Source organism: Canis aureus, chromosome 5 (assembly GCF_053574225.1).
Source record: "Canis aureus isolate CA01 chromosome 5, VMU_Caureus_v.1.0, whole genome shotgun sequence".
Taxonomy (NCBI): Eukaryota; Metazoa; Chordata; class Mammalia; order Carnivora; family Canidae; genus Canis; species Canis aureus.
In genome coordinates, this window is record NC_135615.1 from 66,401,743 (window position 1) to 66,429,032 (window position 27,290).

At 53.8% G+C, this 27,290-nt stretch overlaps 1 protein-coding gene across 5 annotated transcripts in view; it reads left to right on the forward strand.

Moving 5' to 3' along the window:
• ZNF423 (zinc finger protein 423) overlaps window positions 1-27,290 on the forward strand; it is a 334,278-nt gene that overhangs the window by 177,716 nt on the left and 129,272 nt on the right. For all 5 annotated transcript variants that reach the window (XM_077898497.1, XM_077898496.1, XM_077898498.1 and 2 more), the window contains 2 exons: window positions 15,607-18,836; window positions 25,777-25,861. In XM_077898497.1, coding sequence (XP_077754623.1) covers window positions 15,607-18,836; window positions 25,777-25,861 — 3,315 coding nt within the window. The remainder of the gene's footprint in view (window positions 1-15,606; window positions 18,837-25,776; window positions 25,862-27,290) is intronic.

The window sequence follows — 27,290 nt, forward strand, 5'->3', positions numbered from 1 at the left end:
GGGTTTTGTGAAAATTGTAATTGGAATCTGATCATCTGTTCATTTACTTGCTCACTGAGTACTTCTTGTGTCCACACTTGCAGTGAGAAAGTCACATATCCCAGCTGCATTCTGTAGAGGAGGCAAGGGGAGCCCACGGCCAAGGTTTTTCCCAAGGTCATATTGTGGCGGTGGGGGTGGGATAGGGCTGGAAGCAGCCCCAGAACTAAGGTGCTGGCCCAGTGCTGGTCCGGCCCTGCTATATGAGGGGCCCCAGGCCAGTCTCTTGGGCTTTGCTGCACTCTGCCTGGGGCCAGCCAGACCTGGAGGGGACCATGGCAGCCCCTGTATTGTGAGTTCCGATTCTCTTCGTGTTTCCTCAGGGTGCACTGAATTGCAGAGACCTCCTGAACCAGGCTTGGGCCCTGCCCAGATGCCCCGACCATGACCTCCCCTTGGTACCTGCCTGGGTTGCTGGGAGAGCTGAGTGGTGGTCTCTGGGGACCCGGGGCAAGGCCTGAGGGTGGAGGGCTGCGAGGCGGGGCCTGCTGTAGCAGCAGCTCCCAGGACAGGTGTTTTCCCAGCTGCAACTCCCATGTACTTTCTCTCATACCTGCTCCCTGAGGAGCGGAGGCTGGGTTCACTGTGACATCCCCAGGGCCCTGGGGACCCGGCTCCCTCGCTGCAGACATGGGACATGGCGCACCTGGCCTGGTGCAGAATATGCCAGGACTGGGGGCCCAGCCCGGGCTGCTCGAGCCCATGACGTAGAGCCTCAGGAAAGCCCCGGACGTGGGCATTATGGGGAGGGGAGAATGGGGTGGACGTTTGACTACCCACACTTCGCCTGATCAGTTTCTACTTGGTCCCCTATCAGAAGGGTTTGCTGTGGACGTGGCAAATGGGGCCCAAGTTGAGAGCCCTTTGTTTAGGGTCCCTGGCTAACTGGAGGTGCTGGTAGGAGGGAGGGAAGCAAAGACACTTGGAGACCTAGAGACTTGCCCTGGATCAGGTGAACAGAAGCCCCCTGTCCCGGGGCCACCTTGTTCACCCACTTGGCTTTCAGGGCTTCAACAGCACGCACTCTGAGAGGGAAAACCACGTGGGCTTGAGTCTGGGCGAACCCCGGAGTGACCATGTGATGAAGGCTTTCACACTCACTTTGACACTGGGGGTGTCAGCCTTTAGTCCTTCGCAGGCCGCTGTCAGGATTTTTGTGAGATTTGAGTATTCCCGGTGCTGGGATTTACCTAGTATTTAATGTTGGGTCAGGTTCTGTTTTCCTGCTTAAATTTATTCATTGATTTAATTCTACAAATAGATAAGCAATATCCTTTGCTGTAAGTAGACAGTAACTTTATTTTTTATTTTTATTTAAAAAATATTTTATTTATTTATTCATGAGAGACACAGACAGAAGCAGAGACACAGGCAGAGGGAGAAGCAGGCTCCCCACAGGGATCCCAGGCCCTGGGATCATGTCCTGAGCCAAAGGCAGGTGCTCAACCACTGAGCCACCCAGGCGCCCCCTGGACAGTCACTTTAAAAGTAAATTAACAACACACCTAAGGAAGAAGCCCTACACTCATACTGTACCAGCCAGAACCTGTGAGGTCTTGAAAACGCTGAGCCTGGGGTTTGTTCTCCCCTTGCTGGAACGTTAGAAGTTAAAGACGGCCACCCTGGCTGCCCCCTAAAATCATCATGGGTCCCAGCAATGGGGCATTTCCCATGTTTTGGGGAACATGGGTCAGTGGAGATCCTACTCCTTCCACCAAGCCCAATTTGTGTGCCCCCTGCTTCTCAACCTGGCACCTCGTCTGTGCTCACTCTTTCCTGGTCTCGTCCAGGACTGAGGCGTCTGGCCCCCACTGGCCTTCCCTGAGGGAAAGCTCCCTACGGCCCTACAGATGAGCATGGGCTGTGCGTTCTCGCCTACACCCTGCAGACCCCAGGCGTACTGCATTGCTTTCTTCTTAGGCTCCAACATACACCAGAAAATGAGGGCCCGTTAGCCACGCAGATGACTCCTGCTGGGATACCTAACAGGTTGGATCTGGGTGAACTGCAACCAGGGGAGGGCGGCCTTGATGAGCATTTTGGCCCAAAGTCTCACAGGCCGGGCACGGCATGATCTCCGATAACAGCGGGTGGATTTGATGGTTTTCTGGAGAAATGTAGGGATAATCCCAGACTCCCTTCATTTAACTGCTGTGAAACTCAGGGTACTTGTGCTGAGTCTCAAGTATCTGATCTGTAAAATGGGAGAAATCATGGTGTTCACCATATAGGGTGGAGGTGAGGATTTAATGAGGTAAAGTTTACAAAGAGCTTGGCACCATGCCCGACACACACAGAGGGCTCTGCAGTTGTTGGCTGAAAGGTGGGGCTGGGACATGGCCAGTGGGAGGTAATACCAATCGGAAGTTCAAAGAGTGGCTCTGTGAGATCGTATCCCAGGCTGGAAAGCTTGCCAGGGACACGGGGGGGGGGGTGTCCTAAGGACTCAAGAATTAGCCGCGATACCAAGAGCCAAATTCAGGGTGAGAAATGGCCCAAAGGCAGTGCCCTGAGGTCAGAGAGAGGTAGTAATGGTGACAGAGGGAATCAGGAAGGGCTCCCTGGAGGCAGTGTCGTGAAGGACGTGCCTGTTGGCGAGGACAGAGCAGGCTTGGTGAAACAGTGTGCGTTACTCACCTCCCCCCACACAAAAGAGAAAGAACACCCGTTCCCTTTCAGAGCCTCAGACGGAGACCCTGCTCTGGATGCCTCGTGCCCTTTCCTCTGAAGTTGGCAGAGGAGCTGGCCAAGCCTTCCCAGAAGCATCGGGGACTTCCAAACCGTAGCTCTGACTTCTGCAGCTGAAACGTGGGGAAGGGAAAGAATGCTATCCAAACAAGCTTAATCCCAATCAAAGGATTATTTTCTTACAGAAAAAGCTTCACCTATACTTAATAGTTTTAAATTGTTCCGGGTACCAATTAGACTTTTAATTTTGCTGTTCCCTCCGGCGGCTGGAGGATGTGTGTGGCTTGCGTTTAATCAGAGCTGATTTTTTTTTTTTTTTTAAGTGGTGGTTCCGGGGGAGGGGAGGAGACGAGGCTAGTGTTTCGGGGTTTCCTCCTGGTCCTGCCAGGGCCCGTGTATCGGGCGCCTCCCGAATTGGGGGTTCTGTGTTGGGGGCAGCTGTGGATGTCTCCAGAGTGCCGAACCAAAGTCCCCTCCTGCCAGCCCGAAGGCAGGCCGGGGCTCTGCTGTGGCGGTCCTGCTTGGAGAATCCAACGCCGAGTTAAATATATGGATTATCCCCCAATTTCTGCAGCAATAGGGTGAGTTATTATTGATTCACAGAGCACGACAAAACATCGCTGCATGAATTAGCAAGCAGCTGTTTCTAATTTGAGTTTAGAACGGTACACAGAGGAACTTGTTTCTCTGTTCACTCCTTTCATTTATAATGAATTTTAATCACCGCTACAGGTGAGAAAAATGTAGAAACAAGCTTGTATCTTGTGGAAGAAACAAAGGAGAGACAGATGCTAACAGATTTCCAGTCTGTGATAAAAGGGATGTTTTGGTACACTTTACATGTAATTAGAGCGCAGCTGTTTCCAGTCCCAGGTCCACGAACGCGGCCGAATGTGGGCTCTGCCGATCTCCAAAGGGAGTAAAGAAAAACAGTGATTCAACCCCGAAAGCATTTTGCTTTCTCTCGAGTCGAGCAGTGAGTCCTTGCTCGGGCCCTTGGCGGTGCTGTTCCGTGGAAGCTCTCGGAGGTGACTTCACACGACGCTGTCTCCCCGCCCGGGCGGCGGGGTGCGCGGGTGGCCCCGGGCCAGGCGGCTGGCGGAGGGAGCCTTCACGGCCCCTCTGCTCGCTCCAAGTGCCCGTCTTCGGGGAGCACCTCGTCGGGGCAGACTGGGCGGGGGGGGGGGGGGGTCCTCTTCCCTGGCAGGACCTGATCGTGTCATTCCACACTAGTTAGTTTGATCACAGTTAACTCTCGGGTGAGTTGACGAGGGCTGGCTTTTTCGTTTCTTCCTTTTTTTCTTTTTTTTTTTTTTTTCTGGTCTGTTTAATTTCTGCAATAAAACTCAAACTCAATTGCATTTTCAATATCGGTGCTGAGTAAATTTGTCTAAGGGATAGAGCAGCCAGGCAGGCAGTGCGATCTGTGAAGTCGGAGGCTGCAAGGGGAAAGGTGGGGGCCTGCTTCCCGTCTTGCGTGTCCAGTGGTCCTTTGGGACGGCAGGACCCATGGGTGCTGGAGCCTGGAGGCTCCTCGAGCCTGGAGGCGCAGGTCCACTCCCTAGCATGGCTGCTGGTGCCTTAGTTTCTCCATCTGTAGAGGGGGTTGGGCTGGCTGCTCTAGAGAGCTCCTTTCTCTCTGCTGTCCTGCGACTGTAAATGGACTCATGGACCACTCCACAAGAATGAATCTTGTGTCCATTCAAACTAACAGGGCTGTGGCTTGCCTCTCTCCCCTACTCACTGTCCTGCCACCTTATATTGAGCTGGGAGCCAGGAGCCAGTGACTATTTTTATTTTATACAGGGAATTTCTTATATGTAACATGTTATAGATATTCACTTACTTTGCATAACAACTTGGTGTTTGGGACGACTATTATTATTTTTAAATATTTTATTTACTCATTTGACAGAAGAGAAGCAGGCTCCCTGCTCAGCATGGGGCTCGATCCCGGGACCCTGAGATCATGACTTGAGCCAAAGGCTGACACTTTGCTAACTGAGTCACCCAGGGTGACTATTGGGACCATTACTATTCCCATTTTTACAGATGGAGATATTGAGGCAGCTTCCTTCATCTGTAAAACCGAGGGAGGTTGATTAACTCAGTGGAGCTGAGTGTCTGAGGACACATTGTTATAGGGAAGTGAACCCTGCAAGTCTGGACAAACAGGAGAGTGAACATACTTGGTCCAGACGGAGAGCCCCGCAGCTCAGTTGCATCGTGGATGTGCCAGATGCAGAGCCTGTGCCACTATGTCTCCTTCTCCTTTAAGAAAAGCCAGAAATGAATGTGCATGGTTTTTAAAAAAAACAAAAACAAAAAAAACTGCAGGAGTTCTTGATTTCTCAATGTTGATGTTTTTACAAAATAACTGATAACTGGGTGGCCCCCAGACTGTCCCGTGGGAGGACAGCCCTGGTGATCTGTGTCCCACTGCTAGGGTCATCATTCCTCTAGTCCAGCTGGCTGAGAACCCTTGGGCTGGGAGTCCGGCCCCAGCTTTTCTAATTACCATCTGCTTTCTGACATAGGATGTGACCTAACCTCTCTGTTCTGTTTCCTCATCTGTAGGGTGACCACGCAGCTTAGTGTGTAAACCCAGCTACTTGGAGTGTGAGAGAGGGACACTCAGTGGGTGGGGTGCTGGGCTCCACCTGGATACCTGGGGGTGAGCCACCTGCCTGCTCGAAATATGGGACTAATCACCACCACTTCAACCTGATCAAGCTGCTCGATGTCGAATGGGATAACGCTGTGCAAAACTTCAAATGCCATACAGACAAGGGCATTTATAATTAACAATAAAGTTATGCTAGCAACTGCCTTATTTTCTTTAGCCAGCGTTGGTTGAGTGCTTAATAGCATATACACATTACCCATTCTGTAAGGTTGACACTTTTGTGATCCCCATCCTGTGGATGAGGAAATGGGGGCCCAGAGAGGTACAGTAACGTGTCCACAGTCACACAGCCAACAAGTGGCAGTTCAGTCCGAGCAGCCTGTACTCTTCCCCATGGCTCTCCTGTCTCCCTGTTGCTCCCTGCGATTGGCTGATGCTCTTTATGATTATGCTGAGGGTTTGGGCTTGGGGAAGGTTTGCTAAGGGCTTTGATGGCCACTGTTCACCGTGAGGTGTTATTTCCACACAGTCCCAGGCCAGCTCGAAAAAAGCATGCCTGGGCCTGGCTTTCAGGCGGCCCCCAGAGGCTATGTGCTAAGTGCCCCTTGGAGGCAGGGCAGAGAACAGGGTCCCACTCTTCCCCCTCCAGGACCAGCCCCATAGGCAAGAATACCTTTCCCCTTTATGCGGTGTTGGGCTGCTGACCTCTGCGTGCCTGTCCCCACCACTGTGCTACCCGCTGGCCCCCGGGCACCCCAACCCACCTAGTTTTTATCCCCAAACTACAAGAATGATCCCCCCTTCCCCTCTCTGTGGTCTCACCGGAGATGCTGAGATCCTATCCACAAAGGCACTCTGAGCTCCCTGGAGGAGGGGAGGGTGAAGACGAGCTGCTATTATCTTTGCTAATAGCATAGTTCTAATTTAAGATTTCAGGTGGAGTCACGTCAGCTTCTGGTAGCCTCCATGGGGCTCCTTGCCCTACCTCTAAGGAAAGCCCTTCCAGCCTGCCTGTCCCCTTCTCTCCCAGGGAGGGTTCTTGACTTCCAGGGGTTGGGTCTCTGTCCTTTATGCCGTACCCCAACTGTCCCTTTAGGGAAACCACATATCTAGAGGACTGGCTATCACCATGACAAAAGGGCTTTTTGGTATTTTTCAAAGCACACAGGCAAAACATTTGTTTAGAGTTGCAACTTCAGACAGTAACTGATTGACAGGTTGGGCAGAGAAGAGCATAGCAACCTAAGAATGCTGAGTGCTTTCTGTGGCCCTCAGAGGACCAAGCATATGGAGCAAGCTTGACAAATATGTGCTCAATGGAAAAAAATACCTAAACTAGCAACAGACTGCATGCCTGCTACCTGCCATTCTTCATTCCTGGACCCAGGGCAGACGTCACTAATGGATCACAGACTCTTAGAGCAGCAAAGGCTCTCAGAGACCAGTTTATCGCATTCCTTCTCCAGAGAGCTGGAAAAAGGAAAACTCAAAGAGGGGATGTGCTTGCCTATGGTTCTACAGCGCCAGAATCTGAACCCCGTCCAGTATGATCTCAGTCTCTACAACCCACGGCTCCATGCTCTGGGCTCACAGCCCCACCCTCTGTGGTCAAAATTCTACCCTCTGGCTGCGGTTTTGCCTTCTGGGCTTGTGGTTCCACCCTCTGAGTCATCTTTTTTTTTTTTTTCTTTCTTTTTTTTTTTTTCAAATGAAAAGGTAGCACATGTTTGCAGCTGAATAGTTTTGTTTTATTTTAGAGATTTATTTACTTAATAGAGAAAGTGTGAGCACGAATACAGGACGTGGGGAGGGGCAAGGGGAGAAGGAGAGAGGATCTAAAGCAGATCTCATGACCTCGATCTCATGATCCTCAGATCATGATCTGGGCTGAAATCAAGAGTGGGATGCTTAACCAGCTGTGCCACCCGGGCACCCCCAGCTGAATAGTTTATTAGTCTGTTTCTTGCTGTAGAATTTTGGAGGATTTGGGGAGTCTGACAGCCTTCTTTCTTTCATCTCTGTCCTTTTAGGTATGATCTGGCTGTGTTTCTGTGATACAAAGTTCTCAATAACCTTGTGGGTCTCCTGTGTGTGTCATGGGAATCTACTCTATCAGACAAGAGGTTCCTCCATAGATATTTTCTAGATAATCCTATCTTTACTTTTGGCTTTTAAAGAGATGGTTGTAGAGAAGGTCTTCCAAATTTCCTAGATGTTTTCTGGTTTGATCTAGGGGATCTGTGAGCCACACTCTTACTCTTTTCAAAGAGCCTTTCATGGGACTGAAAACTCCGAGCTTTTGATTTTTCTGAGATGTTAGCACAAGGTAGAGTCATACCCCCAGCCTTCTCTCTAGAGTGTGCTTTCCTGTTGGAGAATCTCTTAATTATAATGTCTTTGCAATCTGGGTAGGCTGAGGATTTCCAAAAGGATCAATTCCTGGCTTCCTTTTAGTTTGACAGCTCTGTTGACCTAGCTCCTTCTTCTCAAGAAGAAACCAGGCCATGCTTTCCACATTTTACTGGGAAATCTCCTCAGCTAAATATCCATTTTTATCCATTAAAGTTTTGCTTTCCACATAATTGTGGGACACAATTCCACTGAGCTTTCTGCTGCTCTGTAATAAGGATCTTTCTCCTCCAGTCTCCAGTATCGTGTTCCTTGTTTTCTTCTAAGCCCTCACCATCAGGGCTCCTCGTGTCTGAGTTTCTCTTGACAAACTGGTCATGACAGTTCAGGTATTTTCACAACTTAGGTTTTCCTTTGGACTCCTTACTTCCTTCTGCATCTTCACTCACAGAGTCATTAACATCCCAATTTTTCACGAACAATCTTTTTTGGGGGAGAGGGTGGGCAAAGGACGAAGGAGAGAGAGAATCCCAAGCAGGCTTCACACGCAGCGCAGAGCCCACTGTGGGGCTCGATCTCACGACCCTGAGATCCTGACCTGAGCTGAGATTGAGAGTTGGACACTTAACTGACTGAGCCACCCAGGTGGCTTCTACTATGAATAATCTTTTTAAGGCTGCCCATTTCCAAAGCTGCTTCTGCACTTTTAGTTATTGATTATAGAAACACCTCTCTTGGAGCCAAAATCCGTATCAGTTTCCTATTGTTGCTGTAACAGATGACCAAATACCTAGTAGTTTAAAACAATGAAAATTAACCTCTTATGGGTCTGTAGGTCAGAAGATTGACATGGATCTTGCATGGTTAAAATTGCAGCGTCGACAGGGTTGCATTTCTTTCTGGACGCTGCAGGGGGGAGGGCCTGTTTCCATGCCTTCCTAGTTTTAATTTTTTAAAGATTTTATTTATTCATGAGAGACAGAGAGAGAGAGAGAGAGAGAGAGAGAGAGAGAGGCAGAGACACAGGCATAGGGAGAAGCAGGCTTCCTGCAGGGAGCCTGATGCAGGACTCAATCCCAGGATCCCGGGATCACGACCTGAGCTAAAGGCAGACACCCAATCGCTTAGCCACCCAGGTGTCCCGAGTGCTGCGGTTTTTAATGAGTTTAGCTCTGCATCTATCTGCTCCTTGCTGTGTGGTCTCAGTTTCCCCATCTAGGAAATAAGATGAACGATGGTCTGTTAACTTTGTCTTGCTTCCTGTCCCTCCCTCTTGCACTGGTATTGATTCTACATGTGGCTGTCATTGAGTTGAGGAATATTCCGGGATGGAGGGCCAGCCTTGGCAGCTGGTCCGAGGTAAGGAACAGGGCCCCTTGCTGTCTGTGGCCTCTGCTCCCTCAGGCCTAGTTTGAGACTGGATTCTGTCTCTGGATGTTGAGCTCCTCTGGCACTGAGATACTAAGGATGTCCCACCCAGCTTGGGAGCTTTGGCCTGCCAGCTCCTATCTCCTGCTGGGCCTTCGTGTCCTGGGATCCAGGCCCCTGCTTGCCCTGGGTTTGCTGGGAGGGGAGCCTCAGGCCTCCCAGAGAAGCTCCCATCACTGTGAACTGGAAGCAGCTCCAGGAGAGGGCCTCAGAGCTTGCTTGGTGCCCTCATGTTCCCTCCACTGTACCAGGCTTCCAGGGGTGTGGAGACACAGATTGGTAGATATGAAGTTTTCCATGAAGAGATAGGGAATCTGGCTAGATGCCCCCCTCAGCTGAATTTGTATCATTTCAGGTCTGGAGAGACACCTGTTTGGGTTCTGGCTGCCCTATGGGGAGTGTAGTCTGTAGTGTGTCCTGAAGCACGTTCACATCTTGCTGCTCTTGTCATCTTAGGCTCTGGGAACATTGCATCTGCAAATCCCAGGATGCTGGGGCTGCTTGCTGCCTACTGTGGGTGGGCTTCCCCATCAGCCAGGGGTGGAGCTGACCCCTCTCTATGGTTAGAGACACCCTTCTGATCACAACACAGCTGCACGGTACTATTACCAGTACTCAATCAACAGGATTTTCGGGGCCCTGCCTCAAGGCCTTCCTTTTCAGAGAGGATGGACGGCTCCTTTCTTTGAGGAGGAGACCTTCTGGCTAAAGCCCTCTTCTTTAGCACTGGGAGTCAGGAGTCCGGAGACTCCTTACTCTGATTCGCTCAGTGCCCTTGGAACATTCCACTTGTATAGACCTGTGCTCACAGCAGACATCACCAATTGATTTCAGCACTCATGTCGTCAGAGTCCAGATATGGCTTTATAATCCTTCTGAATACAGTACTCCAGGCAACCGCTACCAATTTACCATCCCTGGAAAGTGTCTTCTGTCTCTGGACCTTTGGTATCTTACAAGATTGGCGTACATGGTTCCCGAGTCTGTTCCCATTTCTCTGAGCTGGGGCTGGGTCGCGATTCTCATTCCTTCTTGCTCCTGATGGAGGCACAGGGGAGGCTCTGCTTGGTGCACCATAGAGCTCTGTCCTGTGGGGATCTTGTCTCCTTGGCAATTTTCATTTTCCCAAGGAAATGGGGGTGGTGAGGAGATCTTTTGGGGCTTCATGAAGATTGGCAGGCCACTGGGGCTTCATGAGGGTTGTCAGGCCTTATTGTGGCTCTCATGGAGACAATCTGAATGCTTGGAATCTTGCACAAAATGACCTTTCTATTTATCCTGTAAGGACCTTGGAGACCAAAATTCCACCTTCCCATATGAGAGCAGAGCCAGCTGAGGCCCAGGATTTCCTGATGGATTCTTTGTCCTGCTCCCTTCCCTCTGCCCCCAACACGTTCTGCCCCAGGCACCTTACTTGCTGTACGTCAGCCTTCTTTCATGGTCTGGAATATCTGGTCATTTTCATTCATTTGGATGGCACTGCCCAGCCCAGGAATGTCCTAGAAACCTGGAGCCCCTGGGTATCCGTTCTTTCCCCTTCCCATCCGCTGCAGGGCACCTCCCGGGGCTCTTTTCAGAGCCATTTATTCTTGCAGAGCTTTGGTAGTGGGAGGTGAGGCTCACTTCCTTCAGGAAGGTCCCCTTTTCTGCTCACTCCTGTGGTCTGTGGGCCACCTGCCACCCCTTCTCTGTCCAGGCACTTCCTCGGCAGCTGCGACCTTGATTCTCTGTGACAGGAGAGGCCGTGGACTGTGGCTCCCAGCCATTCCGGGTGGCAGCCACTGTGCTCTGCCCGGACGGGTGCGTGAGCTTCAGTCTCCTGAATGCACCCAGCGCTGCCACGTGAGCTTGGGGTCCACCCTGTGCTTTCTGTCGCTGATGCGTTCTGAAGCCCAGTTAATGTTCTTTTTGCTACTTAATTGAATTTTTATCGAAATTTCTCCCCTCTTTTATTCTTGTTTTGATTCTCTTCCTGCAGCAGACAGCAAAAGCCTCATATAACCCATTTCCTACTAGGCCTTTTTGCAAGATTAGTAATTTTTAAATGACTTTAATCTCCATTTTGAAAGTGATTTTTCTACTCATTTTGTCATATTACTTCAAACTCATTCAAGGGGGAGGGGAAGCCAGGGGCCTGCATTAGTCACTGCATTTGGCACTCGATCTTTTCGGGTGACAACTGACCCTCCCAAAGGAAAGAAGTAGTGGGAGATGGAGGATGAAAGCACCGACTCAGAACCAGGCTAACCAGGGTTGAATCCTGGCTCCGCTGCCTGCCAACTGTGTGGCACTGGCAAGTTACTTAACTTCTCTGTGCCTCGGTTTTCTCACTTGTAAATGGAGATAATAATAGCAACCATCTCATTGGGCTGCTGAGAGAACAGAATGGGTTAACACATGCAAAGCTCTTAGAAGATAGTCATCTATTCAAGCATTTACCTGGGAGTCACAGGGTAGCTAGTTGAACTGGACTTTTCTTTTTTTTCTTAAAGTTTTTATTTATTTTTTTCATGAGGGACACACACACACACACACAGAGGCAGAGACATAGGCAGGGGAAGAAGCAGGCTCCATGCAGGGAGCCTGATGTGGGACTCGATCCCAGGACTCTAGGATCATGCCCTGGGCCAAAGGCAGATGCTTAACCACTGAGCCACCCAGGCGTCCTGGAACTGGACTTTTCTTGGAACTGCCTTCTCTGTGAGTTGGGGCCTGTGGCCCATATCTGCACCCCTTCTCTTTTTGCACATCTACCAGAGAGTGTGTGCAGTCCCAAATGCGCCTGAGCATGGTACGCGTGCATGTGTGAGGAGCATTACTACTGTAAGGCAGGGGGCCCTTGTCCTTTGTCAACATCCCTGCATCTACATCCTGGGTGCTTTGGCCCTGGCACATTTGTCCAGCCTGCTCCTAGAGCACTAAGCTGAGTGCCCCCAAGGCGAATGGCACTTGGAGGGGTGAACCGGCAGTGGCCAAGGTTAAGTGTTGAGAACAGAAGACTTTGAACAGTGCAGTTCTGAATTTGGGACTTTCTATGTCAACAAGCTCATTTCCCCCGATTGCACCTATTCAGTGTAAGGGGCCTTCTTGTCATTTCCCTTTGGATGATTATAATCTCAACAGTTGCTCCATTTGTGGCTCCCAGAATAATGTGCTTTGCTTTAGTTTTGCAACTTGTTTGCAGAAAAGCAGAGCCAACCTGGCAGCCCAGTAATGGGCCTTGGGGACTGTGGTGCCCGGCAGGTTGATTCTCCTTCTCCAAGTCTGGTGGGACAAGGGTGAGTCAAGCCACGCTGCTGGGAGATGGGGCGCTCTGGCCCAGATGCCACTGGGGCATCTGGCCGTGGGACTGAGGGCAAGTTACTCGGCTCCCTGAGCCTCAGCTTCCTCATCTCAAAAGTGGGGTGTCACCAATGGTCATGGGGACGGAACGAAATTAACCAGGGTAAGAGACGCACTGCACTCACAGTGCTGGCACGGAGCCATGCCCAATACACGTAGCCGCTAATATCATTAGTGCTGATGGTCCTGATTAGGGCTAATTCTTATTATTATTGGCCAAATAGTGCTTTTGTTTAATGGCTTTATTGAGGTATAATTTGTATACCACAAACTTAACTTGTTCTAAGTAACTAGCAACGTAGTAGATTTCCAGAGCGGTGCGGTGCTCACCACAGCCTGGTTTTATGGCATTGCTCTGATCTCACAAGGATGCCTCATGGCTCATCTGCAGTTGCCTTGCTCTCTGCTCCAGCCTCAGGCCACTGTAACCTGCTTTCTGTCTCCACAGCTAGGCCTTTTCTGGACATTTCGTATAAGGGGAGTAGTAGGGCTTTTTCATGTTAATTTTTCTCATCTGCTTCTCACATGGTTCTCCCTTTTCACATGTGGAAACTGAGTCAGAAAGGTTAAGAATTCTCCCGGGCTGATGAATAAAGGGGGGAGGAGCTCTGAGTGCAGGGTTCTGCTCTTGTCTCTCTGGGGGTGGGTGAAGGGCTTGGGAGCAAATGAACGCTGGCAGAAAGACACGGCCAGTCTAGGTCTGGGCAAGGCATCTTCCTTGTCTCCCTCACTCTTGAACTGACCTGGGTTCTGTGTCTTCTGCTCATCGGCCCTGCAAGCACCTGCACCTCTTTGGTCTCTGGGGGGGCGCCTCCCTGAATGCAGATAGTGGGCTTGTTGTGGTCGTGCTGTCAAGGAGTGCTCAATGGAGATGCAGCTTGTGACTGTATTGGGGGCTGGACATATGGGTCCCCTCGCCTTTCTTCTCTATGCAGGGTAGTCTTATGTACCTGACCTGCCGAGCCTCATCCAGACCTGTGTCCTGGTGCTGTCATTTCCTGGGGAAGGTCACTGTGGCTGTGCCTTAGTCTCCTCATCCGTATGGTAGGAGGAGCCCTGCTCCTGCCTCATTGGTGATTGTGAGAAAAGCACTTAGCAGAGCACCAGGCACACAGGAAGGGCTCTGTGGCAGGTTGAGTGAGTCTGAACTAAGGCATCAGTATAATAAAAAGCCAGTTGAACCTGGCCAGGGGGTGGAGGCCCAGCAGGTCCCCGTGGCTCCAGCCATCTCCTCTCTTGGGTCCCTTTGTCTGTGCCTTGCAGAGCCCAGCTGGCAAGAGCTGGGAATTACCAGGCAGGGGCCAGGGCATCTCCCACCGCATCTAATCCCGAGATGCTGGCAGCAGCTGCATCCTTCCCTTCCCGTCCAAAGGGCCCTGTAATGGGAGGCCCCCAAGGGAACAGGCGCCCTCGCCCCAGGAGGACGTTCGGGGAGGCGCCCTGTGCCAGGCTGGGCGGCTGGGCGCTGGGGCTTCAGAGGTGGAGAGGCTGCCGGGAGGTACAGGAGCTTTGGAGAGAGCCTCCTCCTGCCGGGCAGGGCTTTACTGGTGCTGCCAGCTGGCGTCAGGCAGATCTTCACATGGTCAGGGGCAGGGGCAGGGACCCGGGTGGACCCTGGGGTGGTGGTGGGGTCCAGGAAGAGGACTCAGAGCTGAGGGAGCCCTCGAGACCCTCCCTGGGACAGCAGAGGCAACTGTGAGAGCCTGGGGGGTATGGGACCCTCGGGGCCAGGGCCATGCCTGTGGTTGTGGTGAGTTGACCAGGTGTGAGCATGTGTGCGTGTGCATGTATGCACGTGTGTGAGTCATTGCGGAGACAGAGTGTGTGAACGGATGTGTATGTGTATCTGCTGGGCTGCCTTTGGCCCAGACTTTCTGGGTTACGTCTGGGAAGCTTTTTCTGGAGACTAAGCTGTGCTGGCGGGGGCAGTGGTTTATTTCCTCGGGGTTACAAGAGCAAGGTCAGCGCGGCCGAATCTGAGCTTTTGTTTGTCTCTCCCCTGCCCGTGGCAGCCTGCGGTCCGTTTCATTCATTATTAAGTTTTAAATCCACCTGACGCGAAACTTGAGCCGTGGAACCGAGGCTTGGGGGAGCTTTCCTGGCGCTGCTTGCTGTATCCTGTGTGCCTTTGTTTTTCCAGAAATGGCCAGCCCCTAGTTTGTTTAGTTTTCCTCTGAGGATGGACAGGCCAGCCAAGGCCGGGGAGGGTGGGCCATGTGGTCATCTGTGCAAGGACAGTCTCCCCTGCCTGCCAAGGTGGGTTTAAGGGCCCGATGGACTCTGAGCTCAGGGGCCATCCAGGCCTGGGCTCATGCCCTAATTGTCCTGCATCAGGCCATCTCCCAGGGTCCTGAGTGGACTTGGGGCAAATCTGAGGGGGAGCAGTGAACGGAGCAAGCACTGCTCCCCCACCCCCCATCCCTACCCACCCCCACCCCCGATTGTTTGCAGATCCTTCTCAAGTGGCCTTTGCTTACTCCTGTTTGTGCTGCTGGGTCTGATGCCACATGCCCATGACTTGGGCCTCCTGGGTCTGACTGCTCCCTGAAGCAGTGGGCCCAGCTCCATCCCCAAATGCGTGCAGCAGAGTTCATAAAGGTGCATTTTTATTTTCTTGCACTATTTTGCCTACGCCCCTAAGGACAAGTGGAATTTCCCACGAGGATGAGGGGCTGGAAGGGGAGTCAATCCCCAGGTCTCGATCAGTTGAGGACCTGCCTCCTTTTGGCTTCTGGGACTGCTGGTCTGTGAGGTCATTTCTGGTGACTTTTTCCAGACTGCATGCCCCCCTCCCCTCCACCTCCATCAGGGAAGTGCTAGAGATCTTGCCTCTTGTGGGGGGGTATGGTGTCCAGCAAGGCCCAGGCAGATGTCACTGAGGAGAAAGAACTGTCCCCTCCCTATCCTGCCACCCGACTGCCACCCCCTCTGCACCCTGAGGGCCTTTGTGTCCACTTGCTTCCGCCCCCACCCCCGCCTGCTCCCAGACTCCCTCCCTTGACTCCCCCTGCAGCAGTTGGGCAGCTGCAGGGCCTCAGCTCGTGTGAGCTGTCGAGAAGCCGGCTCTGTCCTTGTTTCTGGGCGGCCCTGGGAATTGCCTCTAATCTCCTCTCTGCCTTCCCCACCCCCTGCAGATGGTGATGACGACCCGCAGCTCTCCTGGGTGGCCTCGTCTCCCTCCAGCAAGGATGTCGCGTCACCCACGCAGATGATCGGAGATGGGTGTGACCTCGGCTTGGGCGAGGAGGAAGGGGGCACGGGCCTGCCATACCCTTGCCAGTTCTGCGACAAGTCCTTCATCCGCCTGAGCTACTTGAAGCGGCACGAGCAGATCCACAGTGACAAGTTGCCGTTCAAGTGCACCTACTGCAGCCGCCTCTTCAAGCACAAGAGGAGCCGCGACCGGCACATCAAGCTGCACACGGGTGACAAGAAGTACCACTGTCACGAGTGCGAGGCCGCCTTCTCCCGCAGCGACCACCTCAAGATCCACCTGAAGACCCACAGCTCCAGCAAGCCCTTCAAGTGCACCGTGTGCAAGCGCGGCTTCTCCTCTACCAGCTCGCTGCAGAGCCACATGCAGGCGCACAAGAAGAACAAGGAGCATCTGGCCAAGTCGGAGAAGGAGGCCAAGAAGGACGACTTCATGTGTGACTACTGCGAGGACACCTTCAGCCAGACGGAGGAGCTGGAGAAGCACGTGCTCACCCGCCACCCCCAGCTCTCCGAGAAGGCCGACCTGCAGTGCATCCACTGCCCTGAGGTCTTCGTGGACGAGAACGCGCTGCTCGCCCACATCCACCAAGCCCACGCCAACCAGAAACACAAGTGCCCCATGTGCCCCGAGCAGTTCTCCTCGGTGGAGGGTGTCTACTGCCACCTGGACAGCCACCGGCAGCCTGACTCCAGCAACCACAGCGTCAGCCCTGACCCTGTGCTGGGCAGCGTGGCCTCCATGAGTAGTGCCACGCCGGACTCCAGCGCCTCCGTGGAGCGCGGCTCCACCCCGGACTCCACCTTGAAGCCGCTGCGGGGCCCGAAGAAACTGCGGGATGATGGGCAGGGCTGGTCCAAGGTGGTCTACAGCTGCCCCTACTGCTCCAAGCGGGACTTTCACAGCCTGGCAGTGCTGGAGATCCACCTGAAGACCATCCACGCGGACAAGCCCCAGCAGAGCCACACGTGTCAGATCTGCCTGGACTCCATGCCCACCCTGTACAACCTCAACGAGCATGTCCGCAAGCTGCACAAGAACCATGCCTACCCCGTGATGCAGTTCGGCAACATCTCTGCCTTCCACTGCAACTACTGCCCTGAGATGTTCGCTGACATCAATAGTCTGCAGGAGCACATCCGCGTCTCCCACTGCGGCCCCAATGTCAACCCGCCCGACGGCAACAACGCCTTCTTCTGCAACCAGTGCTCCATGGGCTTCCTTACCGAATCCTCCCTCACAGAGCACATCCAGCAGGCCCACTGTGGTGTGGGTGGCGCCAAGCTAGAGTCCCCGGTCGTGCAGCCCGCGCAGTCCTTCATGGAGGTCTACTCCTGTCCCTATTGCACCAACTCGCCCATCTTCGGCTCTATCCTGAAGCTCACCAAGCACATTAAGGAGAACCACAAGAACATCCCGCTCGCCCACAGCAAGAAGTCCAAGGCGGAGCAGAGCCCAGTGTCCTCCGACGTGGAGGTGTCTTCCCCCAAGCGGCAGCGGCTCTCGGCCAGTGCCAACTCCATCTCCAATGGCGAGTACCCCTGTAACCAGTGTGATCTCAAGTTCTCCAACTTTGAGAGTTTCCAGACCCACCTGAAGCTGCACCTGGAGCTGCTGCTGCGGAAGCAGGCATGCCCGCAGTGCAAAGAGGACTTTGACTCCCAGGAGTCCCTCCTGCAGCACCTGACAGTCCACTACATGACCACGTCGACCCACTACGTGTGCGAGAGCTGTGATAAGCAGTTCTCCTCTGTGGACGACCTGCAGAAGCACCTGCTGGACATGCACACCTTTGTGCTGTACCACTGCACCCTGTGCCAGGAGGTCTTCGATTCCAAGGTATCCATCCAGGTGCACCTGGCGGTGAAGCACAGCAATGAGAAGAAGATGTACCGCTGCACGGCCTGCAACTGGGACTTCCGCAAGGAGGCTGACCTGCAGGTGCATGTCAAACACAGCCACCTAGGCAACCCGGCCAAGGCACACAAGTGCATCTTCTGTGGGGAGACCTTTAGCACCGAGGTGGAGCTGCAGTGCCACATCACCACGCACAGCAAGAAGTACAACTGCAAGTTCTGCAGCAAGGCCTTCCATGCCATCATCTTGCTGGAGAAGCACCTACGTGAAAAGCACTGCGTGTTCGATGCTGCCACAGAGAATGGCACAGCCAACGGGGTGCCCCCCACTGCCGCCGCCGCCGCCGCTGCCAAGAAGACTGAGCCCGCTGACCTGCCGGGCATGCTGCTTAAGAACCCCGAGGCGCCCAATAGCCATGAAGCCAGTGAGGACGACGTGGATGCGTCGGAGCCCATGTACGGCTGCGACATCTGCGGGGCGGCCTACACCATGGAGGTGCTGCTGCAGAACCACCGGCTGCGAGATCACAACATCCGGCCCGGCGAGGACGACGGCTCACGGAAGAAGGCCGAGTTCATCAAGGGCAGCCACAAGTGCAACGTGTGCTCGCGGACGTTCTTCTCGGAGAACGGGCTCCGGGAGCACCTGCAGACGCACCGGGGCCCCGCCAAGCACTACATGTGCCCCATCTGCGGCGAGCGCTTCCCTTCCCTGCTGACGCTCACCGAGCACAAGGTGACCCACAGCAAGAGCCTGGACACGGGCACCTGTCGGATCTGCAAGATGCCCCTGCAGAGTGAGGAGGAGTTTATTGAGCACTGTCAGATGCATCCCGACCTGCGCAACTCGCTCACAGGCTTCCGCTGTGTCGTGTGCATGCAGACGGTCACCTCCACGCTCGAGCTCAAGATCCACGGCACCTTCCACATGCAGAAGCTGGCGGGCAGCTCAGCAGCCTCCTCCCCCAATGGCCAGGGGCTGCAGAAGCTCTACAAGTGTGCCCTGTGCCTCAAGGAGTTCCGCAGCAAGCAGGACCTGGTGAAGCTCGACGTCAACGGGCTCCCCTACGGCCTCTGCGCCGGCTGCATGGCCCGCAGTGCCAACGGACAGGCGGGCGGCCTGGCCCCACCTGAGCCCGCCGACCGGCCCTGCGCTGGCCTCCGCTGTCCCGAGTGTAGCGTCAAGTTCGAGTGTGCCGAGGACCTGGAGAGCCACATGCAGGTGGACCACCGCGACCTCACGCCGGAGACCAGTGGGCCCCGGAAAGGCGCCCAGACGTCGCCAGTGCCCCGGGTAAGAGCCTGCCCCTGCTCCTTGGGGCTCTGCTGACCCCCGAGGGTGCCGCCCACGCTGAGCTCTGTACCTCCCCGGGCTGTTGCCTCTAGTGCCCCGGAGCAGCTGTGCCGACGTGCGGTGGTCAAGTACACCCGCTCTGTCGCAGACTCTGAGGTGGTCCCTAGGCTGTCGGTTCCTTCCCGCTGTGTGGCATGGTGTACATTATCCATCTCTCTTGGCCTCATTTGTTGAGTGCACATCTGCAAAAGGGGAACGAACAACAACTGTCTGGACTTTGTAGGGTTGCTGTTAGGGACCCGTGGTGTAAGATAAGCAAAGGGCCTCATGTGCCGGCTGACACAGGGTATCGCTGCATTGGTGATGCCGTTTTTCTTACAGACGTGGGGTAGATGGATTTGTTTGTTCGCTGAGTCCCCTTGGGCGAGTCCCTTTGCTCTCTGGGCTTCAGGTCCAGGATTCTTTTCATAATCCATGGAGAGAATATCCCACATAAAGGGCTCAGGACCTGCACTTAGTTTGGGCCGAGCATGCTAGCTGGAATCCCCAGCTCATGTTATGGTGAACAGCGCGTCATTATAGTTAGTGCAGCTGGTGGTGCGTGGAAGACCCAGGAATGGGTCCAGCTACTGTTCTCCTTAGTGATGGATGGATCCATTCATTCCTTCATCAGATTTGTCCTAAGCACCCACTATGTTTGGGGTGCCTGGCAGTCGAGGAGAATCAGAAATGGACCCTACCTTGGGGGCTCCCAGGCACAGGGGAGGCCACAGGCCCGTAGCTAGTAGGGTTCTGTGAGGTGGGGCAGGTTCGGGCTCCTGGTGGGTCCACGTGGGCCATGGGTACAGTGGCCAAGGGGCACCTTGTGGTGGGCCTGGAGCCTGTGTGGCCCTTGGGTGTCAGACAGCATGGGCCCGGAGATTCCCACCGAGTCTGTTGTCTGTTTCCAGACTGAGGAGGTGCCAGGCGGATCTCGGGAGTATCTTTCCCTTGAGGACCACTGTTGGCACCACGGGCAGGAAGGCAGAGTTTGGAGAAGGGCCACCCGCTGCAGGTGCTTGCTTGGAAGACAGGGATGTAGTTCTGGGTGTTTCACTACGGGATCAGAAGTGGGATCAGAACTGGGGCCTGGGACTCTGGGATTTTGAGGGTGAGAATGAGAAAGGAGAAGGGCTGGAGAGAGTAGAAGGAAAGGTGCAGGGGAAGGGACCTTCGGGGCCTGCTGGCCCAGCTCCCCACTGAGCCCCAGCAAGCCCACGGCCTGTCTGTGTGCCCTCAGCTGGAGAGAGAAACATGGGAAGGAGGAGAGAGTGGAGTGTCCCGCTGGGGGCCTGGGGCTTTGTTCTGGAGTGAAGAGCCTCCCTGTGGGGCCGGGAACACCTTACTCTCTTAGGGCCTTTTGATGGAGCCACGTCTCTGGGCAGGGGTCACCTAGGACACCCACAGGAGGTACTGGGTACTGGCCCTGGCCATCATTTCTCAGCTCTGCTCAGCCTCAGCTGGCTGGCTGGCCAGTGTGGGTGCACTGGGGGGTGGGGGTGGGAGCAGCGGGCTTTGGGCCCTGGAGTCAGAAGGGCTGGGTTCACGTGGAAATCTCCCTCTTCCAGGGCCCCCCAGGGGTTTGATCTCTCTGGACCTCCGTCCTCGCCTGTGAAGCCAGAGAGTAATGGTGATAATGGTAGCAACACGTAGCGACAGGGTCCGTCTCCAGAGCTGACATCACGTGGGAGGCACGGGGGGGGGGGGGGGGGGGGCGGGGGGCCTTCTGGGTTTTAACGAACACCTGCTCTGATTGGTTGGTGCCTGTGCCTCATGGGTTGTTAAATACAGTGACTGTTTCCTGTGCTGACCTCGGTATTTCGCCCTGAGCTTTAAGGGCGTAAGGGAAGTGCTGGGTGCACAGTGAACATCGCTTGCTGTCTCTCCCGTTTATGATCACAGCTCGTGCTTACCGAGGGGGAAGGATGTGCCGAGTGCTTTCTATCGGCCCTCTGACACTGCCTTTATGAATGAAGAAACTGAGGCACGGAATAGTTGGCCATTATTAGCTTCCAGCTTTCAAGAGGCAGAGAAGGGATTCGAACCCAGCAAAGTGTGGTGCCATAGCCGCGCTCTTGACGCGCATTCTGCCTGGAGGTTCTGGGGCCCATCCTGGTTGCAGGCTGGGGTGCATTCCAAGGTGGTCACCCCCCTTGTTCAGACTGTCAGGCCTGAGGCCCTGTACACCCCCTCTTGGGTGCACCCCAGCCCCATCCCTGCCTCTCTACCTCGGTGCTGGGGTGCCTGATGGCCGGGGGGTGGGGGGGCTGCTTCTTGTGCCTCCAATGCCTTGGCCTATTGGAGCCTGCCCCTCCCTAGTCTCTGCCCTGGTTCTGCATCAAGTACCACTTCATGAAGCCCCGACTGTGTGGGCAAAGCCTCTCAGACCATTTCCATGACAACAACCTGGGAGCTTTGCCGTGACCTCTGTTTTGGCAAAAATGGTACCCAGGCTCAGAAAAGTAGGAGCACATACCCTGGGATGCACAGCTGTGCCTGGCAGCTCAGGGATTCAAACCCGAGGGGGCTTATTTTCTAGGAGCCCGACAGACCTTCCTCTCCCTGTCCCAGGCCTTTCGAGGGAGGTGAACAGACAGTCACATCTAGAGGCTTGGGCAGATGGGCCATTTGCAGAAAGGAGCTAGACAAAGCCTGGAACCTCCCCTTGGAGGCCCAGCCTCTGGGGCCTTGCCCCCTGCCTGGGCACGCCTGGGGGCAGGGGCCCAGCTGTCTGTTTGCCCACCCCTTGTTCCCCCAGGACTCACGCATGCAAGAGTAGACTCTGGGGGCCGTGTGAGGGCTTGGGGGCTGGCAGGCTGGGACCCTCGGGAGTGTAGCCATAGCAACCAGCCCCTGGAGGACTGGGTTCCCGTGGGGCTGAGGCTGCTATCGGCTGGAGCAGGAAGCATGGAGGTTCTAACCCCGCCCCCCCTGCCCTGGCTCTGTTTATGGGTAGTAACAACATCACCCCAATTCTAGGCCAGCGTAAACAGACCCCAGCCCTCCATTGGCTCCCTAGGCCCTCACAGTGCCAGGTGGGCAGAATGGGGGGGGTCTCACATGGGTTAGAGGGCTTGGGCAGGCCACACCAGCTGTCTGTCCCCTAGCCCAGGACCGTCTGGGGTGTTTTGGGACATGGAACTGAGAAAAGCTGCTCAGACAGTGGCTCCCGAGGCAGCCTGCCTGGCATCAAATCCCAGTCCCCTCGCTCAGCATTGTGGGGCTCTGGCCAAGTGGTTTAGCCTCTCCAAACTCCACTTTCTCCCCCCTTAAAGTGGGGCTTACCTAGTGATTGTGAGTCTACAGAATAAACGGAGCCTGCACATAGTAGGTGCTCAGTAAATGTGAGCTGCCATCATGATTGTGGAAACTCATCAGCCATGGGCTGTCTTCTGTATCTTCCTGTCTTCTTGTCTCCTCTCTCTGCCAGTCTCAAAAGTTCTCCCTCTGCCCTGGGCTCCTCTCTGAGGTTGCTGGGAGCCATGCATGGGGAGGTGGCCCTGTCCGCAAGCCCGAGGGCTCAGCTTTGGTTCTCCTGGGCTGGGCCCTGGGGAAGGGGCTTATGACAGAGGAGGTGCTTTGAATGCCAAGTTCTGTCTTTCTTTAATTATGTCTCCTGGTGGGGACTGAAGCTCCAGAGGAGGAGGGGATCCCTGGGGGATAGGGAAGGGGAGACAGACCAAGAGGAGGTCTTGGGGTAAGGATGGGATCTGGCTAACATTGCACCAGGAGGGAGAGAGAGTGAGAGAGTGCTCGCCTGCTTGTCCCTGAACTTCCACTAGCACGGAGGACCTGGGGGCACCCTGGCCCTGCATGCTCGGCTGGGAGGGCTGTCTCCAAATGGTCGCCTCTGGGTATAATACATGTGCTAGTGAATGCTGGTGTCAGTGAATGTGTGTGTGTGGTGGAGCATGCATGCCCCGTGTGCAAGTGCACATGTGGACACTTGGGAGTGACCACGTGTGTCCATGAAGGTGTGTATGGCAGGGGTCTGTGCATGTGCTTGTGCAGCCGTGGGCACGTCTGGGCATGATGGATGTAGCTGTTGGGGATCCAGTGAGAGAGCCCCAAGCTTTTGTGTCTCAGGGTGAGTTTGGATACGTCAACCCATGTGAACTTGTGGCCTGAGGACTTGAGGACACCTCTGCTGCTCTGAGGGTGTTGTACCTGTGTGTCTGTATTATGGGGAGCAAGTTGCTGTGTGCCTGCTGTGGGTTGGGGGTCTTGTGTGTTGACAGTGAGTTGGGCAAGGGAGGGTGCATACGTCTGCTTGCCTGTCTGTGTGTGTCCTCATGGGCATGTCTATACCTGTGCATGCAGGCTGTGTGTGTGTGTGTGTGTGTGTGTGTGTGTGTACACCTCTAGGCTCTTGTGGTTAGTGATGTCCACTCCCTTGGGAATCCCCTTGAGTCTTTTTCCCCATCAGGAAGGGCCCAGTTATCGGGCAGTCTTCCTCCTGCCATTGAGGGGTGGCTGCATGTGGAGGAGCACTGGGGGGTAGCTTTTCAGCCTGCCCGGCCCCTGGTGATTTTTTTTTTTTTTTCCCAAGCACAGTGACCCACTCCATTTACCCACTCCTAGGAGGAACAACCCAAATCACCTTGATCCTGGACTGTCTGCTGCCCTGGTCCTGACTGGCCACGGCTATGGCCTCCACAGACTCCTTCCCAAGCAGAACCGTGGAGGGGAAACGTGGCCTACTCTGGGCTTCCTTGGTGTGGAACTTCCTGGGGTGTGGTTCATTCTCCCTCACTCCTCCCTCCCTGACTGGGGCATACGTGTGAGAAGGGAAAGAATGACTGATTTTGACAGTGGAGAGACCCGAGATCATTGCTGTCCGTGAGCATGGGGGCTTTGGGACTGTGTCCCCCCAGAAGACCTCAGCCCCCACAGCCTCTTCTGGCCTGAACATCTCGTCCCTGTCTCTTGTGAGGCCAGAATCCCCAGCCGTGTCCTGCCTCCCAGCCTCATGCCATTCTTCCCCAGCGCATTTCCATGCTGAGTGTCTGCTTCTGGTCCACTCTTTTGAATCCCTAGTCCTCCTGCTACATTGAGGGAAGGGCCCCAGTCTTCTCTGAGCCGGTCCTGGAGCCTGAGCAGGGACGCCACCGCTGGAACCGAAGCTCCCGGCACCAGCTAAGACTGTCCTTTCCTCATTCCTATGTTCGACCAGCATTTGCTCAGTACCAGTAACAACTGTAATAAAAGTCAAGTCATTATTAGGCAGTCGCCCTGAGCCAGGCCTTGTGCTGTGCCAGGTGGTGAAGACCCAGGATTTAGAAGTCATCTTTGCTTTCCTTTTCTTCTTCTGTCTTAGCAGAGTGCTTTGCAACATAGTATTTGCAAACTCTGCTCTTTTGTTCAACAAATGCTTCCTGAGTACGAGTCTCTGCTGGCAAAGGAGCTCACACAGGTGGACAGAACCCATTCCTAGCTCTCTGGGTACTTGTGGTGCAGTGGGGGAGCAAACGAGTCAATTAGCCATGACGAACCCATGTGCTGATTAACTAGATGCTTTAAACATAAGCTTGGGGGCCTCAGGAGCCCCTGAAAACATCCTGGGGTGGGAAGAGGAGGCTTCTCGGCAGAGGTGACATTTGAATGGTGTCCTCGAGGATGGAAAGTCTACTCCAACTGGAGGACACAGCATGGGCAAAGGCCTGGAGGTGGGACCAGGTCCTTGAGGGGAGCTGTAGATGTGGTTGGAGCCACCCTGGGAGCTGAGACAACTGAGCCCCCTGGTGGTTCATACTGGCTGTAGAGTTGAGGGTTGGGCCTGAGTGTTCAGCCAGGAAATCCAAAGTCCTGTTCCCTTTTCCAGAGGTGGAGGGAGGCCCCATCATCCCAGAGCTGAAGTGGTCTTCAAAAAGCTTGGATATTTTGGATTTCAGTACCACCCCCACCACCCCCACCCCCGCTTCATAAAAACCCACAGCCACAGACCTTCCCCCACACAGGCAATACTGCCCATGTCCACAGGGGGCTGCTTTCACAATCACCCACCCAGGCTTAGTTGCTGAGAATGAGCTCTGCTTTTTGCACTGGGTCTTCGAGAAGCTCCGAAGCTTCCCATCATCTCCTTTGTCCTGCTCCCATCCCCTCAAGGCAGCTGGTATCAGCTTTCTGTGTGTGGAAGCCAGCCATAGGATCACCTGTGTGTACCTAGGGCAAATGAGGAATTCCTCAGTTACTTCTAAGCACCAGGATTGTCAGGAGCAGTATCCCTCTTTGGCCCATGGTCCTTAGGGTGGGTAAAGAGAGAGAGTAGTTGGATGGGTGGAAAGATAGATGTATGGTGGGTTAAAAGGGTGGGTGGGTGGATGGGTAGATAGAGGATAGGTAGATGGATGTATAGGCAGATGGATGGGTAGATAGAAGGTGGATGAATGAATGGATGGATGGGTAAATATGTATAGGTAGATGGATGATAAGCCAGGTAGATGGATTGATGTGTTGACAAATGCGTGCATTATGTGTGTGTGTGTGTGTGCGTGTGCGTGTGTGTATAGATGGATAGGTGGGTTGATGGTGGGTAGATGGGTGGATGATGCTACACGGATAGATGGGTAGCTGGATTTGAGCATGCTCCAAGCAGAGCAGCCTCCCTTGGCATCTCTTCCATGGTCATACTGTGTGCTCTCACCTTGGGATGGTGATTCCTATCATGGCAACTTCCCCAGATCTAACAGAGGAGCAGCTCCCTTAGAATGTAGCTTAGTCCCCTTCCCCAGGCTGGAGGGCTGGATTTGGAGGCAGGTGGGAAGAGAATGGCCCAGAGAGACCCTGGGAGGGGACCAGAGCCATTCTGGAAAGTCTTGAGCCAGTACCTCCAGGCACTATTGCTTTATGTTCTTTTCCACCTCCTGACTATCTAATTCCTCTTTCTTTGACTTCCAAACAGAAAAAGACATACCAGTGCATCAAGTGCCAGATGACCTTTGAGAACGAGAGAGAGATCCAAATCCATGTTGCCAACCACATGATTGGTAAGAGAGCGTTTTCCCACTCATGCTGGGGCCACTCATCGGGGTTTGAAATCTGTGGTTCCAATCATCATTTCACTGCTTTTAGGGCGAAAGATACAGTCACTGCTGCTTTTCAGAGGCATTGCAAATGGGAGTAAAATGTAAGCTGGAGCACTTTCTTCATCCCAGCCTTCTTGTCGCAGCTCCACTCACATTACAATCAAACTTTTGACAATCTCTTCCATTTCCCAGCATAAATTTCCCTCCATTTCTGAAACGGAGTGCTTTCCAGTTGTCAAGCACTCAGGGGCAATTATGCTTCAATTTCGTATGTCATGACATTGAATAGATTTAACTGCTCACATTTCCCCGCTAAACGTGGTGAATTCCTCAGGCACGTTGTCAAAACAGAGCGCTTACAAAGTTATTTCAATACTTTTCCTAGTCCTCTTCAAGTGGTTTTGGACTTTGGAAAATTCATCCTTTCCAGAAGGGGAACTTTCAAAGTGCCACAGTGCTCCCTCTTGACCTGCGGGACGGAGGGAAGTCGGGAGGTCTTCTGTGCCTTCCATGGATGGATGTGGCCTCTCTGGCGGCTGTGGGGGGGAGCCCTCCATGCAAGAGGGAGCACAGGTGGATTTCCAGTGACCCTGGGGGCTGGCCCAAGGGGGTGAAAGACTTGGCAGTGAGGGCTTTGGGAGCTTCTGGAATCCTGATGCCCTGGGTCTCTGGTGGAAGTAACATCACCGTCTCCAAGTGTCCTGCAGTCTGAGCAGTGAGGCTTCAGGTGTAGGGTCAGCATCCTGACTCTTCTTTTTTTTTTTTTTTCCTGACTCTTCTTCTAACAGTCTTTCCATTATAGTCTTAAAAACAACCATGCCCACAGAGTACTGTTTTACAAAACCCTTAACTGCATACATTCAAAGAGATCCCTTAACCATGCAGCTCAGTGAATTCTCTTGAACCAAGCACACCTGTGTAACCGACAGCCCAGCAAGGAGGCAGAGCATTTCTGCATCCCTGAAGCCCCCTCCTGGCCCCTCTGCACACCCCCTCCCGACAGGTCACCATCCTGATCTCAAGTGGCATAAGGCTCTTTGCCCATTTTGCACTTTATATAAATGGGATCATACTGTCTCTGCTCATCGGTGTCTGGTGGCTTTGGCGCATTCACTTTAGTGCCTATAGTTTGGACATCGCCCCTTCACACGGGTATATAATAATCCGTCGTGTGAATGCGTATCTTCTCTGTTCTACTCTTTTTTTTTTTTAATTTTTTTTTTCTCTGTTCTACTCTTGATGAGCATCTTGGTCATTTCTATTTTGGAGCCATTGCAGCCAGCGTGCTGCTATGGATGCTCTCGTATGCGTGTTTTGGTGAGCATGTGCCTGCAGTCATCATGGGAAGATTGGTGGGGCTGGGATGGGTGGGCCATGGGGTATGAGGGGG